A 16,214-nucleotide genomic window follows, 5' to 3' on the forward strand; every position below is an offset into this window, starting at 1 on the left:
TGATGCACCATTTCTATAACAAGATATTACGTTTTTGACTTCATAATGTAGACAGAGAAGCATTAGTACCAGGTGTTTTCTGTTGTCATAATAATAATATAATAATATTCCCCCAAACCCAAAGAGATATGTACAAACTGTAAATGACTGCTTTAAGTAGCTGAATAAAGAGTTTGGAACATCGCAGTTATTTTTCAGACATTTATTTTGACACGTCAACTACTAACAAAAACACAACAAGTCTCACAAATATATATTACCACTCTTCTTATTTACACAGATCCATTCAAAGGCATAACTTTGAATGTCAACGCACATAAATATCATGCAATTAAAAACATTTCTTTAAGAAATGGGCCACACCAACGTGTCTTCAACACAGCATCGGGACATACAGACACGTGTGAAGGCTTCAGCAGTGATGGTAAGAGAGTCTGAGATGCTCGTTTCCCAGAGGAGCAGTGCTCAGCATGGCAGAATGGCAGAACGGAGTCCTGGGAGCCTGCAGGAGCGTCGGAACCAAACAGGCAGCAGGGCCCGACATGAGATGACCGTATAGAGCGCCGCGGGGGCTCTGCTGAGGGTTTGGGTTCGGTGGGCCGATGGGGGAGGGCTTGCTCATGATGCTGTCAATGCTGAAGGAGCACTTTGCCTGCGGGCCAGGCTTTGGCTCAGCGGGCTCTGCTGCGCAAAGCTGCGCTCTGAAGTCTTTAGGCCCACTGCACTTGCCGTGACTGTTCAAAGTTTGTGGTAGAAGGTGATAGGAGGAGGGCGGCATCATGATGCCCTCCTGCACGGGCATGTACCGGATAGGAGCAGCGGCCGGGGGGCTTACCTGGCCCTGCACGCAGTATGGTTGCCCGTACGGCCGGTAGCAGTTCAAGTTGGAATAAAACACAAGTCCGTCTTTGCCAAACTCGGGCTGGTTTCTCTTGAAGCGCTTCCTTCGCCGCAGGAAGCTGCCGTTGTCGAACATGTCCTCTGAGGCGGGGTCCAGAGACCAGTAGTTACCTTTGCCCGGGTTCCCAGGCTCCCTCGGGATCTTAATGAAGCAGTCGTTGAGGGAGAGGTTGTGCCTGATGGAGTTCTGCCACGCGGGGAACTTGTCCCGGTAGTAAGGAAACTTGTTGCTGATGAAGTCGCAGATGCCACTCAGCGTCAGCTTCTTCACCGGGCTCTGCAGGATGGCCATGGTGATGAGGGCGATGTAGGAGTAGGGAGGCTTTACCGAGCTGCTCTGGGCTTTCCTGGACGGCGTTGCGTCTGCGCAGAAGCTGTTCTCGCTCTCCCCCGAGGAGTCTGGCTCTGAGGAGTCAAATTCAGCACCGGACTCTGCTGAGGACCCGGGGTCCGTGGAGCACTCCTTCCGATACACGCGCCCGTGGCTTGGCTCGTCCTCCCCAACTATGTCAATCGCATCCTCTTCTAAAGGCGACGCGGCGTGTTGTGAAGCTTCAAACTCACTGGACAGAGTCATGGTCGCACGTGGAATGTTCTAAAAAAAAGAACGCGTTAAAAACTCAGCTGTGCCAAACATGCATGAATAGTTCGCCGTGCGTAAAGGGCCCCTGCTCATGCGTAAAAGCGCATCAACCGCCTGGTTCTTTAAACCTAGTGTTCCGATTTGCCGTGGAAAAGGAGGGATGAGGCTTTATATGCAGGGAGACCACAGTCCTGCAGGCCAGTCCCATTAACCCTCTGGACCTATCAGAGTGGTCCCTCGCCGCGGGGAGCCAGAGGAGGGAAGCACACAGATGCGGGAAGGGAGGGGGTCTCAGGTTGTCCTGAAGTGCGCACGGCCTACTCAAGCAAAGGAAGCTTAAATTGTTGCAAAGCGTTTCATTCCAATTGTTAAACGGCAAGAGTGAGTGCACACAGGAAAAACAGCATGCCACGATTAGTATCGAGCACTGCAGTGCTCATAACTTGTTGCACTCCAGCAGCACACTGAGTACACATTCATTATGGTTGGTGTGCGTCTGTCGTGCACACATGCCACCAGCATAGATGCATGTGATGAGGTTAAAGTTGACCCCGGGTCTTTTAATCATCTGATATTACAGAAACATAGAGCAGCACAGTCGGAGGTGGGATGTTCTTGGGAGTTTTAACACCACGCCTTGCCAGTGCTAAAAGAAATGAAGTGTCCCCCCTCTCGGAACCCCCGCGGGTTCGTTTAGTTTGCCACCTCTGGATGCCCGCAGGTGGTGTGACCATGAAAATGGCCGTGGCAGGGCTCCCCGCAGCCAGCAGAGAAAAGAGGCAATAGTCGCCTTAACGAGGCCATCAGCATCAGAATCGAGTAGGAAACGGTTGAGCTGGACGGTGCGCTCTGGGCTACAGGGCTCAGCTCGGCTTTACGACCGGGATGAATAAGCAGAGCCATCCTCAAAGCAAACCGGTCTTACAGCGGATATGTGCTAAAACCGTGCTGCTAAAGCATCTCCATTGCAAATGACCACGTTGGGAAAACTCCACCTATTTCCTCACCTTACTGGGCCTATAGTGTGTGTGTGTGTGTGTGTGTGTGTGTGTGTGTGTGTGTGTGTGTGTGTGTGTGTGTGTGTGTGTGTGTGTGTGTGTGTGTGAGAAATGGTTCTCACGTGACTGGACCAATAAAGGCCAAAGTAACAAATACCTGAAAACAGAATGGCAGCAATACGTCAAGTATTGCGACTTTATTGAAGCTGCAATTCAACATTTAGTCTTAAATGCAGTAAAATCGTTTGTGTTTTGAAGCAATTAAGACAAAAAACTACGGGGGATCATAAAAAAAAACGCTAATTTTAAATAAAAAACACTAAAACTAAATTGGTAACAATGCATGTGAGGTTAAACATAAGCAGCAACAACAGTTTCACTGTAGTGGAAAGCCAAATTTGTATTAATGTGTCATCCATTATCATACTAAAATAAAACATGTTTGCGGGATACTGACAATATATAAATAAACAATAATTAGAGCCAATTATACGTTTTAGGCAAGCCAGTTTTTAGTGAGCATTACTTTAGTTGCAATATTTGAGTCATCACACCTGTACAAAAAAAAACATGGCCTACTGAACAAATGCTTAAGTTTAAAAAAACATCCTTGAATGTGTTTGATAAAATAAAAGCTAAGATGTTAATCCCCTTTAGGTATTTTTCACACTTTGTTGAGTATCATGGTGAACTTTAACACAAAGGTACTTTAGTCTGTTGTTATGTTAATGCCCTGTCGTTGCCAGATAGAACAAACCATCTTTACAAATGCTTAAAAACATTTATTTTGTAGAGGTATCTCAGCGCAGTCACAGAATTTGTTCAGGAAAAAAGAGTTTATTTGGAATAATTTAAAAAATACAGGATGTTAAAAGCCAGAAGCGATCAACTTTTTACAAAGTACAGTCTTGTACCACACTTAAAACATTATGTGCGTCACTTTTGCAACTTCTAACAACTACTCGGGCTCCCAACCTGAAACAAATGGCAGATTTTCTAAAGCCATTTTTCTGAAAGAATGAATCACAGCTGTAATCGTAATGATCCACTGACGCACCGCGTTCTCACGTAGGAAAGGAGGAAACGCCTGAGACACGCTGCCACGGTTTATTGATGGCCAAAAACCACGACTTTTTGCCCCAAAACCATCAGGTTTCAATGCAAAGGGGAGAGAATAGTGTGTGGCTAGTTTCCCTGGGCTCCTTCCACCACTGTAGAGATGAACTGTTCCTGCAGAATGTTCTTGTCCAGGTTCCTTCCTGCAGAACCGAGTAGAGACAAGCGTGAGCAATGAGACAGCACATATAGATGCGTTATGTACCATAATGGACAGCTCTCAAGGATTTTACACGTCTGTGGCTTCCTAACAATTTCCTAAAAGTGTGGAAGGAAAAAAAGAACAATGCAATATGGTCCTTAAATCTAATTTCACATTTTTGCAGATTCAGCAATTCGTAAAAAAGTAAAAAGACATTCAATACAACAGCGAGTCTATTTTCCAAATATTTGTACCAGATGACATACATTATAGGTAAATTCCCTCGATACTTTTAAGGAAATTGTGGACGAATAGAATAAAATAAAGCAAGTTTTACCGCCAAGAACGTATGGGAGTGTGTTCTAGAATCAGAAAGCTACTAAACGGTGGATTTGTCGATCCATGTTTTTTTTGGTAATATCGCCGTAAAGTGAACATCAGCCTACTTAGAAAAATATCAATTCCTTCATAATCAATTCAACGCAATTGAACAAAGTGGCTGCCTTCACAGTGGTGTGTGTGAGACTGGTGTAAAGACACACATGTGAAAGAAGTGTGCGTGTCTTCACCTATGAAGACCAGCCGGTTGATCCGAGGGTTCCCCTCCCAAACCTGTGGAGTCTCATTCAGGTCATACAGCTCGTGGACCCCCTGCAGCATCACTTGGTGGGCTTTACCTGCAAAGGATACTATGCCCTGAAAACAAACGAGTCACGAGTGACGAGTGACACATTAACCGACCCTGAATGAAGCTCCTGGAACTGATTAATACAGATGATAAAGTGGCAGTCGTTGATCACGGCTGCCGCTCGGGGGACTATTGTGCATTACTGTACCTTTAACCGGATGACAGTCATGGGTTGCCCCTCTTTGTTTTTGAACATCTTCTCCCACAGGAGCTCCTGGAACAGTGTAAAATGTGTGTTTACTTTACAAAAGGACTGTATTGTGTTGGAGCTAATTATTAATGGCGAAGGGGATGCCGACCTGGATGAAAACATTCAGAGCATCCTCAGAGAGATCTCCGGCCACTTCAAACGTCACAGTTAAAATACTCTGCGGGTGACATTGAATACAAGATGAAACTGCTATCAATGTATTACAAAACAACAAATTAGACATTTTGTGGTCTTGAGAAGAAAAGCATTGAGGAAATTGTGGTTCAGAATTGTAGTGAGTTCCAACATTTTTCACTGAAATAGAAATAAATTACACTTTGTGTGAAATAGGATCATGATGGAAAAGCTCATTTTACAGCACAAAAAAAACACAACTATTATTGGCACAATGTATGTTTAAGTTTATTATTAAATAGTAAAAGTACCCATTAAGAAAACTAGCCCAATTTAAAGAGTATATGCAGGATGGAGTTTTGTTTTAACAGCATTTTAACTTTCTATTGTAATTTATTACAATGCATATCTTTTACACTGATCACATGCAGTTCAATATTCCCCTCTGAAATGTTGTAGAAGTATATATATATATATATATATATATATATATATATATATATATATATATATATATATATATATATATATATATATATATATATATAATGTTAAAACACAAATACAGTACTTGGATAAGTGTACTTTCCATCAATTATTTTAAGTTTTTGAGATATATAGATATGTTTTCAGGCAGTTATTAAAAGTCACAGTTCATTGACTCAACTTTTTCAAAATATACTTTTTCTCAGTTCACTGAAACTGCAAAGTCATTATGAACGTTAAACAAAAGGGGTGTTTTTACGCCCCGGCTGATGACTTGTCAATGACCGTGTCAAAAACCACAACTCCCCTCGGCACCTGAAACCTCTCTTTATCTGCCTGCATCCCCCTTTCTCACTCTATTTCTCTCTCTCTCTCTCTCTCTCACACTCACTCACACACACACACACACACACACACACACACACGCTCCTCTCTATACTTCCTTACAGCATTAAAAGGGCACTTTGTAGATATTTGGGGGTTTTGTGTTGGAGTGTTAAGGTTACACACTTCCTTGTCATTTGGTATAACAACAGAAAAACAGCATTCTCATTTACATGAAAAGAGCAACGTGGGGAAGAGGAGGAGGAGGGAAAGAGGGAGGGTCTGGAGGGGGCGATTGAGCTTCATGCGGGAAAGGGATCTTGGAGAAAACAGACAACAATGCCGTTATTTACCCACACAAACAACCCTCATCTCTCCTCATCCTGTGATAAAAGGTCATGGGTTTAAAGCACAAGATGAGGCCTAATTGCTCTGAGGAGTCATTCGGTCTGATGAAAGCATCAAGACAAATGGTATGGGGGCTAATCCCGGAATAAATAACTTTCCAGAATTGAGAGAGCTGGACTTAACTGACGCTTGGACATTGAAGATGTATTGTCTTCTGCTATAAAATAATACACCACAGGTTTCCCCCGTTCATATCTGATCGATGAAACGTGGTCTGTACATGACTTTTGGATGACATCTGGGTGTTTCAAACAAACAAAAGCCGAAAGCTTAGACTCGATTCAGTCTCGCCGACCCAGTGTGCCCAGTCTACTGAATGTCTATGACGCCGCGTAGGAACCGAGGCCGGGTTACAAGGGAAACATCAAAAGCTTCAAGTCGATCGCCAAACAAAAACCAAAGCAGGGAGGGAGTTTTCACTCCAGTGTCGCAGCCTGGGGGAATGCGAGGCACAATGTTAGCCTCGGGAGAACGCATTCCCTTCATCCTGGAGGAAATGACGTGTTGAAATAAATTAGCAAGCACAACAAGGACAACCATGAGAGATGCGTGAAGTATCGGCAGCGAATGGATGAAAGGATGAACTGGACGGCGTTCGGAAGCACGTGAACAATACCTTGTCAAGATGAGGCCTCGTGTCTTTCACCAGTTGGAGCTTCTCCGCCAGACTTTTCAGAGGAGAGAAACGATCAACATCATATTTTACATATTTGTTTCATCCAGTGTGATTTTCCACTTAAAACATCACAGAAGATAACCATGCTGCATTTATCACCGTAACTAAATTTAGGCATTACAAATATATAAAAATGATTTTACAGAAGTGTCCGTAAGCTGTACTGCATTGCTGTTTTTGCACATTGAGTCATGGTCGACTGATCCAAGCTAAATCTTTTAATTTGACGACATTGACATGACTGTAATTGCACCCTGTGTCAATAGAAAAGGTTGACAGAATAATGAAAACGTTTCTTGTATTATTATCAGTATTTAAACATGGCTGCAAAGACCGTGTGCTCTCTCTTTTGGCGGCTGATATTTCGGAGTAGTTTGGCTCATGAGGTTATTGTTTTTGGACTGATCCTAGTTACCTTTCGTGGTTTTAGACAACTCTTGTGGTTCCACCAGTTCTGCTATACGACTTCATTCTACTTTTTGAGGATGTGGTGCTAGCCTACACACACACACACACACACACACACACACACACACAGGATGCAGCAACCAGTGCAGAGAATTGCATGAATCTTAGGAGCTGACAAACCGAGAGGTGGTTCTCTCTCCTGCTCTACAGGCCTTTGTGTCCCGTCTCTCAGCATAATACACTGCATGCTGTATCAGTGCCTAATGACACAGCTCTGAAAACTTTAGAAACGGCAATTAAATCCTACAAAACACCGACCACCACCCCCAAACAAACTCCGGCCCTTGTTCTCCCCGTCGGACCTCCTCATCCCCCCCCCCTTCTCTCTGACCTCACAAGGAGGCTAAATGCAGCGTCCAGCAGCTTGAGCCCTGCGTGCTGTTAGTACCACACAGGCGGAGCGGCGGGGGGCCGCTTCAAACAGCCAGCGTGGGATGGAGGGGAGGAGGGGCTGGGATTCTCAAAGGCAGGGGGAGAGGAGCTATCTGTTGGGACAAGGGGGACTCCTCGGGAGCCGCTGGACACACACGGCTCTAATCCTCCGCAGCTGGTCTCCGAGACACTGACCGAGGGCATGTAAGAGAGCTTTAACGCCGCGGCCCGTTTCATTCACATGAAAGGACGAACACTGACTCTATTCATGAGCATGACATTCTACCGGGGATACAATATGATGACCACCCTGCGGTGTAACAGGGGGACGCTCAATAAAAGAGTGTGTTAATTAGAGAGAAACATGATGAGCAACAGTATCAAAGACTGCCGCGTACACCGTTCGGACCGACGAGCAACAATGGCCGTCAGCGCAGTCTAATATGTCTTGATCCTGCACTGCACGTTTTCAAATAGGACACGATGGGCGCTATATTGTCAGCGGACACGTTGGTATTGGCGTTTACAGTATGCCAACCGAAAGGCAATTTGAAATCAGTGCTTCCATTTAATATTTGGTCCACGAGAGAAAAAATAGTCAAATTTCTTTCTTCTTCGTCATATACTTTCTTCTTTTTATATCATGAATCTATATAGATATACATCAAGGTGTTACATCCTTGTAAAACGTTTGAAATTCCACATTGGTATCCGCCTCAAACATAAAGTAATGAGCAAAGTGACAACTTTTTCCTTTTTTTGTAAAGAAATATGTGATTATTTCTTCATATGTCATTTAGAAACATTGTCATCGCGACATCTCTTGTCTGTCAGAGAGCACAGGCAGGTTTTTGGGAAAGTTTCAGGGATGCTCATGAATGTCAAATTTCAGCTGATTCAGATGCCAGTATTGGTAATAGGCTTGAAAATCAATTACTGTATTTTTAAAAGTAAATCTTTCGGTCGTAGAAAGAGTATTTTATTTTTCTAATTAATACATTCTGTGTACATGAACCTAAAGGGGACAAAATCGACTCACTTTGCTCCGTCCTTACTGTCGAAGGAATGCAGATCCAGCACTTCAGAGAGATTCACCCTGTGGAAGAAGATCACTGATTATAAGTTGGCTAAAAACTAACATTCAGGGCAAACGACTGAACCGGCTCGAGCTCAAAAAGTTGTGGGAATGTTTTTCCGATTAACCCCTCACTGCACGGCGTCTTTCATCTGTTCACCCTGGTCTGAACTCTGTGGGGTGGCAGCGGCAGATCTGACACACACCCAAACCTTTGAAACACACGGCTTGTGTTAGCCAGATGCTACCTGGGTCCTGACAACGCACATGCTAACACAGAGGGTGCATACACACACACACACACACAAAAAGACACACGTATATGCACACGGGCGCATTCACACACACACACGCACACACATGCAACCACCCCGAACTGGAAGACCCAGGGTCAGAGAGCAAAGACTTGTGGGTAACTGGACACCGTTGAAGGTTCGGTGTTTATTCAGGGTGCAGCAGTTTGTTTATGTGAACGTGTGTGTGTGTGTGTGTGTGTGTTGGGGGTTTCTCTTGAGCAATGTCACCCCTGAACGGCTTAATCTTTGATATAAAGATCTGAGCAGGAGCAGCACGTGGAGTTCAAACAAAGCAGGGAACCCGGTACAAAGTTACATACACATAATCCAAAAGAAATATCTTCTTTTTTTGGGGGTGGGGGAGACTTACCTTGACCTCTGGCATTCTAGAATCTTGACAAGACCATTTACAGACCTGAAGTGAAAGGGAAAACTAGTTTAACACGTAGATAATGGACAAATTGGACCTTGTACCGTCTCCACTATCCCCTTAAACCTCCGTCCTCTGTTCTTCTCGCCGTAATAAAGAAGGCCAAACGTGCTGTTGTCCCAAAGTTACAATGGGAGCTCAAACACGAGAGCACGGATAGAAACACTACTGGACTAAAATAAAGTGTGTGGAGCTGACCTGACCGCCTCTCGGATTTGACCGAGTTCCTCTTCATTCACCAGGTCTGTCTTGTTGAGTATGGTCAGGTCAGCAACGGCAATCTGCCTAAAAAGACATTGAATACAACATTAAGTTAATACCGTCTGAAAAATCCTCCAACGAGGCCGTCACCGCCTTGTTGGAGCTTCGCGACGGGATAACGTGTGAGTGTGTGAGTGTGTGAGTGTCCATGGGTGCCGGTGGGCGGCGCATGCCCGACTCAAATAGGAGCGGAGCGCTGTTTAGTTTGGAGGTGAAAACACAAACAAAGACAGAGAATGCAAAGGGTCGTGCAACTGGTCTTTCTACGGCCGAGTATTTGTTCAACAACAACACAACCACCACACAGCTGCTGAAAGAGACAAAGAGAGAGAGAGAGACCGTGGAGACAGACAGACAGACAGACAGACAGACAGACAGACAGATAGCAGGAGTACGGTGGCGTCTCATATGCTTGGCATGATGGGAACCATCAAGCTCATGCTCAGTCTACCACCAGCATTCTGTTAGCTTAGCTTAGCACAATGACTGGAAACGGGGGGAAACAGCTAGCCTGGCTCTGTCCACACCCACCTGCCAGCTTCTCTTTGGCTCACTAAATAAGATGTTCTATCTTGACTTTTTTTTTTTTTTTTTTTAAGTGTAGAAACGGCGGTGTGGTTTCTCTCTGTGAGGAGTTGAATATGTTTATTTCCCAAACTGTCAAATGAATCATTTAAAAAAATAAAGCTAACATACCTGGCTGCTTCATTGATGAGTCCATCCGCTTTTTCCTCTGTTAGTTGCTACAGAAAGCAGAGACGGTGGACATAACTTACACATGCAACCAGAAAATGAAAGGAAAAACGACGACTGCTCAAGCTGAGCCCAAATCTATGAGCACAGTCTCAGGTTAAAAATGTAAATAAAAATACATCAGCAAGTGTTTGCGTCAGCCAAGATGAAATGTGACAGATAAATTGGGAAAAGAAAAAGGCCTGTCCTCCATCTTTGTGAAGTGGTTGACTTTCTCGACACACAAATCCACAGGAGATGGCTTTTCATTTTCCACCTGTGTTTTGTGCACCGGGGACGCTTCTTCAATATGTAACTACAGAAAGAGCACCAGGCGTTAATCTGGACCATGGCCCCTGAACGTCAATCTGTCATTAATCTGTCACTGCGCTTCATCTCTGAAGGAATGAATGACAAAATGTTTTAAAAGAGCCTTAATCGAATGGCCACTTGCTGCTTTTTTTCCTTCTCTTTTTGCTGTCTACGACCTCTGTACCAAGAGACAAAGGACTTTCAGAAGGTGTGAGGCCAACTTGAAAAACCTCTCAGACAGGTGAGGGGAAAGGCAGGTGAGTGGATGTGACAGCCCTATTACAATGGTCACATCTCAGATATCTATTACTCCTTCACTATCAGTTATCCTCTTCTTCCTTCTGTCATTATTTCCTTCATCTCGCCTCTCTCCAATGAGAAGACAGAGCAGCACCTAGAGGCCATGAAAAGTGTCACCTTCCTGAGTATGACACCTTCAAATTAGAGCCCATTATCTAGGTGTCACTTGTCCTGTTCCTTTTATATACCACAGGGAGGGCAGGATGTGTGTGTGTGCTGCTATTCACGTGGGAAAATTCTCACAAGTTTAACAGCTTATTTTGGAGTAAAAGTCACAATAAGTCCAATGTAGTGTGTTATATCTCAGCGGACAAACCTTGTGGATGCTTTAATGCGACAATGATTACTTTCAATAGAGAGAAGGGTTTTTAAATCAATGGATTATTCATGTGTTAATGTCAAGGAAATGCGAAATATGCACATCTAAATGGAAAACAGTCGAGAGCGAGAACTTAAAAGTCCAAAACCCATTAATATAAATAAAATAAATGTATAATTTATCTATGATATCTGAACCAGAAACCAAAGCTGTTGTGGTTTCATGTTCGGTTTATTCATGACATTTTTTTCTAAAAGTAAGAAGCTTCTTAAGCACATACCTGAAGTCCATACTTGGCGTCGATGACAGTGACGATGCCTAGGGTGAACGAAGGGATAAGAGTATCAAATGTTGGGCAACAACTTGTGCACATTTTGTTCTGAAAGGTGCCTTTTGGTGCTTGGTTTTGTCCGTTTGTGTAAAGCCCCTTTCTGTGAGTTACTGGATATGCACTTTTGGCTTGCTAGCCTGTCACAACAGAGCGAGCAGCTGAGTATTTAGTGAGGACACACACACACACACACACACACACACACACACACACACACACACACCAGTTAGACAGTATGTCTTCTCCATATATATTTATGTTCATGTATGTCTTTCAATGGCAGCACCAAAATGAATGGTTTATTCAAGCAAAAAGTGTCCCCACCACCGGTTCGGCTGCATGATACACAAACACACGCCGTGTCATCACGAATATCTTACCGTCCAAGTAGATGTCACTGCCGAGCTCGGCATCGACCCAGAACATGGAGGCCACGGCTCCTGCCAAACGACATCAACTGTATGTTAGATAGCACGCGACTGAAACACATACAAACCCAAACTTTTCAAAATGTCAGAAAATGAAACGTTAGTTTTCTTCTTTTTTCTTCCATAAATGCACTCCTGAGATTATATTTTCTCCAGAGGCCTTCAAAATAATGCAAATAAGGCACACATATGCAGTCCCCTGGTATCTTACACTGTCGTAACTAAGTATTAAAATACACTGTTAGACGTCAGAGATGATCCATTTAATTTAGAAGACTGATAATGTCAAATGCTTTATATCTTTTTAAACAGTCAATCTACAATATTAATTAATATTAATATTAAATATTACATTTTTGGAGGGGAAATCAAATGCAATATAAAACGTTGTTATATTGCTAACATGTTTACAATACTATTTATGGATGCAAACAATTACTTTTTGTTATGGTTAGTTTGACTGCCTTCAATTTATCATTTACGTCAATATCATCTCAGCAAATACTGAAACAATTTCCAGGTACAAGGGAACATCTTCCACTTACTTAACGCCGCTGGATATTCAGACAGGCAGGAAAAGGTTTGAGAAACTGCCTTTCCTCGATAAGTATCAATAGGAATTATGTAATAACAATGTAACCATTTTAACATTAGTGAATTAACTGTCCCTGTCTTGAGTTTTTGTATTTAAAGTCAGCATTGTATTCTTTTCTGAGAGCCTGCCTGCCTTCCCTTCAGTCGGAGCTCTGTGGAGCAGATAAAACCAATATCAGAAGCTTTCAATTGTTTATCTCCTGCCGGTACATTTGGTTTGTTTCCATCTCCCTGTGAACGCGGTTATTACAAGACCCTATGTTGCCGTGCCAGCCACAGCTTGTTCACATAATGCACTTTTGTCAAACTGCCAAGCGAGAATAAGAAAGCATTGTAAATATTTGATGGGTGCGTAATGAAAACACAGTTTTTGAGTGGCATGTTTCACGCAACTCATCCAGCCCCTTCCTGGATGGGAAGAGAAGAATCCCCCGAGGGAGCCCGTATGATTGACAGCACTGCCAGGGCCAATGACAGACCTGTCCTGGTCGATAACGGGCCCGTCTCAGCCAATGACGCGGCGGAGCGGCGAGGACAGCCGCCCCCACGGTCTGAGCGCGCTCTGTCGGTTCCGTCTATGAGGCCAAGTGGTGTGTGTCTGCACACGCCGCTACCTCCTCCTGACACCTGTCCCTTAGCGACACGCCCCGACTGTCACGGCGCTGGCCCGGTGGCGGCCTACTATTGATTTCCTGATTTAAAGCTGAGAGCTGACACAGATTTCTTTTTTTTAGGGGTGTGGAAAGTGAAGGGAGAGGGGAGGGGGGGGGCTGCCCTGATGGAAATAGGCTCTTTGAATGCTTCTGTCACTGCTACACAAGTCTGGGCCTCAGAGTTACAAAATGTTTCACTTCAGACGTGTGGGCTTTAGGAAGACATCAGCAGGAGCGTAACCATCATTGAGACACACGGAGAGAGAAAGGCCTTGCTTGATCCATATGTAACCCAATATTGTGCCGGGAATAAGTCGTTCCGAGTAACAGGAAAAGACAGAAGACACTAAGCAAAGATAATCTTAAGTTTTACTGAAAGTCCAGAATGATGATATTATCAGTGGACAGTCAATAGCTAACTCCAACATGTCAGACAGCTGCTGGTTGTTTAAAAACACATACAAAATGATTTATACTTATTCAATTCACTTAATTTAAAAACTGCTATCCAGTCAGTCCTGGATACACTTATTCAGAACAAACATTAAAACATACTGTCCAGTCCATCAAGTATACATATATATGTACATATTTCATCTATGAACACATGTTTTTTCCCTTGCAGACCTGTCTGTTTCGGTCCAGGAAGTGTCGAAAATACGGAAACACTGCCAACTGGCATAGGATGTGCAGCACATCATTGGTTCCTATCTATATTAGTGACAAAAGGTGCCTGCAAAGAGCCCAAAAGGATATTAGGAGACAATAACCTCCAAAGCCACAGCCCGTCCACCCTGCTGCTGTGTCAGCTGCCGTACCAACAGACTTCAGAGCAGCTTCCTCTCTCTCTCAATTCATCATCCACATATAATATAGCTGTTGTTTGTTTGGGACTAAAAACTGTTTTTAAAAAAACAACAACTTCAAACCCTGTTGTATTATTAAAGCAATTAACCTTGTGAAGACCACAGTTAGTTGGGTTAGCTCTGTCCACTCTGCTGTTGATACCAGCCGTTTTTCGAAGTTTGTTGATCTTCACGTGGAATATATCCAGGCACTAACTGTTGAGTTGTCTGATATGTGAATGCATAAATGTTGGTACCTTTTAGAAGTCACATTGTCCTCTCATTTCTTGAATAAAATAGGATACGCTGTCTGCTGGCTGACTGTCTAATGTCTGTGTTGTGAGCTCCTAGTGAAACAGCTGCTGACTCCATGAAGCTCCAACAGGAGACATAAAACTTGAGAACTCTATGATCCCGATGCCACAACTTAGACAAACAAAACAATTAAATAAAGAGATATTAAAGATTAATGCTCCTATTTAAACTTTGCAGAGTTGGTACCTGGATCAGCGAGTCCTGTGGTTTCCAGCAGGATGTAGTCAAACTTTCCTTTCTTCTCCATCAGGTTCTCGATGGCTTTAAAACCGTTGTCCCTAAAGAATTAAAGAACAGACACTGTGATTTAAAATGCTTTTAAGCAGTGCTCTTGAACAAAATGTCAACAAAAGACATCATATCGGACGACAGACAGACAATATACCTCAATAAAATAACCATAACACGTGACAACCGTGAATGTATAGTCTCAAAACCAAGCAGTTCATACACATATGTGAAAAGGTGAGGCATTAACTGAAGATTTTAAACAGAATTTATTTGAAATGCAAGCAAAGCAACAATTTTCACCTTTAATTTCTGTTTGAATCAACACTCCAACACCTACAGGATTACAGGTACTCTACATACTTGACAGAGCAGCAGAGGCAGCCATTTCTCAGCTCCAGCCACTCCTCATACAGCTCGCCTGCCTGGCTTACTGCGAGGGACTTCTCAAGGGCGCTGCCTGCAGGCGGAGGATGACGGAGGAAGACACAAACAGAAAGGGATTAGCTGATGAAGACACTTGTTTCTATTATATTATTGCTGTTTGGCCTTAAAAACTCTGGAGCCATAGTAAAAAACACACACACAAGTATGAGCTTCTTTCAGTTGCAGGCAAAGTTGCTACCATGCTGCTCTCTTGTGGAAAGTTGAGGGAGTGACACAACAATCATCAGCCTGGCATCAAATATATAATACCTCATTTGAAGCATCTTTGCTTCAAATGAACACACAAAAAAACCTACTATTTTGTATTTCTCTGAAGCACAGTATTAGCTTACCCTCTCCAAATTCATTGAGGATGACAGCAATCCGCTTGCTGTGTTGTTCTGTTAAAATATAGTTCAGGAGTGTAGTCTTTCCAGCTCCTACAATGAAAACAAAAACAAAAAACACATGGAGGCGACGAGGAAGTACAAAGCTGACGACAACAACAACAACACCCGGCAGCAGCAGCAGCAGCAGCAGCAGCTCTTGGTTGTGGTGAGACACGTGTCTGAGACTATAATCTCCTCCTTAAAGCCGTGAGTCTCTCACCGAGGTAGCCCGTGATGATGGTGACAGGTATCTGCTCTGCAGAACGACCCGGCGGGGTGTCGATGGGCACCAACTCCGGGCAGTCATCTTCCTCCTCCATCACCGTGCCATCCATACCCAAAAAATAACAAGCTGGACCTGAGGGAGCAGCACAGAGACACGTTTAAGTCCATCAATGTACGAGTGGGATTAGACACACACAACATAAATACAAGGGAGAGGAAAACAAAAGCATCATATACACATGTTTTAAATACTTAGTCGGATTAATTATGTGTCTGCCATAAAGGTGAACATCCTGAACAAGACAGAAAACGTTAAAACAACAGCCAGCCTCAGTATCATAGTAGTGAAGGGAGAGAGTTCACGGAGTGAGCGCAGCCAACATGGACTTAATCTCCTCGTGATGTCACTCACTGCGCCACGACAGCGAGACAACCAGACTATAGCGGAGGCTGTACAGGAATTACCTTGATGTTCCTCTTATGGATGCAGTTATTTAAAGTTTTCACCGAATCTGATATCTTCTCCACTGCTGCTGATTTCTGTTTTGACAGGGTGCGACACCGAAGAG

The 16,214-nt window shown here is 43.6% G+C and overlaps 2 protein-coding genes across 4 annotated transcripts; both read right to left on the bottom strand.

Annotated features, from left to right (window-relative positions):
- Nucleotides 1-412: 412 nt before the first annotated feature.
- Nucleotides 413-1,557, bottom strand: foxd5 (forkhead box D5). The gene has a single exon (XM_068566628.1). The coding sequence runs from the start codon at nucleotides 1,475-1,477 to the stop codon at nucleotides 413-415; it is 1,065 nt and encodes a 354-aa protein (XP_068422729.1). The 5' UTR covers nucleotides 1,478-1,557.
- Nucleotides 1,558-2,768: 1,211 nt separating this feature from the next.
- On the bottom strand, nucleotides 2,769-16,214 carry cbwd (COBW domain containing). 3 transcript variants are annotated; one of them, XM_068605093.1, is made up of 16 exons: nucleotides 16,111-16,214; nucleotides 15,641-15,778; nucleotides 15,385-15,471; nucleotides 14,969-15,065; nucleotides 14,564-14,655; nucleotides 11,923-11,982; nucleotides 11,492-11,529; nucleotides 10,245-10,291; nucleotides 9,486-9,572; nucleotides 9,228-9,272; nucleotides 8,526-8,582; nucleotides 6,587-6,638; nucleotides 4,727-4,795; nucleotides 4,576-4,641; nucleotides 4,309-4,435; nucleotides 2,769-3,740 (listed from the first exon to the last, which is right to left on the bottom strand). In XM_068605093.1, exons 2-16 carry the CDS (start codon nucleotides 15,753-15,755, stop codon nucleotides 3,667-3,669), a joined length of 1,113 nt encoding a protein of 370 aa, XP_068461194.1. In that variant the 5' UTR covers nucleotides 15,756-15,778; nucleotides 16,111-16,214; the 3' UTR covers nucleotides 2,769-3,666. The 3 variants fall into 3 exon arrangements, with proteins under 3 accessions (XP_068461194.1, XP_068461195.1, XP_068461196.1); XM_068605094.1 differs by lacking the exons at nucleotides 15,385-15,471; nucleotides 15,641-15,778; nucleotides 16,111-16,214 and having other exon boundaries at nucleotides 14,909-15,006; XM_068605095.1 differs by lacking the exons at nucleotides 2,769-3,740; nucleotides 4,309-4,435; nucleotides 4,576-4,641; ... (6 more) ...; nucleotides 11,492-11,529; nucleotides 11,923-11,982 and having other exon boundaries at nucleotides 14,563-14,655; nucleotides 14,909-15,065.

Source organism: Clinocottus analis, unplaced genomic scaffold, assembly GCF_023055335.1.
Source record: "Clinocottus analis isolate CAN_PGR_092001 unplaced genomic scaffold, fCliAna1.0.p SCAF_7, whole genome shotgun sequence".
NCBI classification, from domain to species: domain Eukaryota; kingdom Metazoa; phylum Chordata; class Actinopteri; order Perciformes; family Cottidae; genus Clinocottus; species Clinocottus analis.

What these genes read in the sequence shown, in the direction of transcription:
- cbwd (XM_068605093.1), bottom strand. Translation starts at nt 15,755, where the DNA reads ATGGATGGCACGGTGATGGAGGAGGAAGATGACTGCCCGGAGTTGGTG. An exon ending in CAAATCCGAGAGGCGGTCAG is followed by an intron (nt 9,273 to 9,485) that starts GTCAGCTCCACA and finishes CTTTCACTTCAG; the next exon opens with GTCTGTAAATGGTCTTGTCA. An exon ending in CTCTGAATGTTTTCATCCAG is followed by an intron (nt 4,642 to 4,726) that starts GTCGGCATCCCC and finishes ACACTGTTCCAG; the next exon opens with GAGCTCCTGTGGGAGAAGAT.
- foxd5 (XM_068566628.1), bottom strand. Translation starts at nt 1,477, where the DNA reads ATGACTCTGTCCAGTGAGTTTGAAGCTTCACAACACGCCGCGTCGCCT.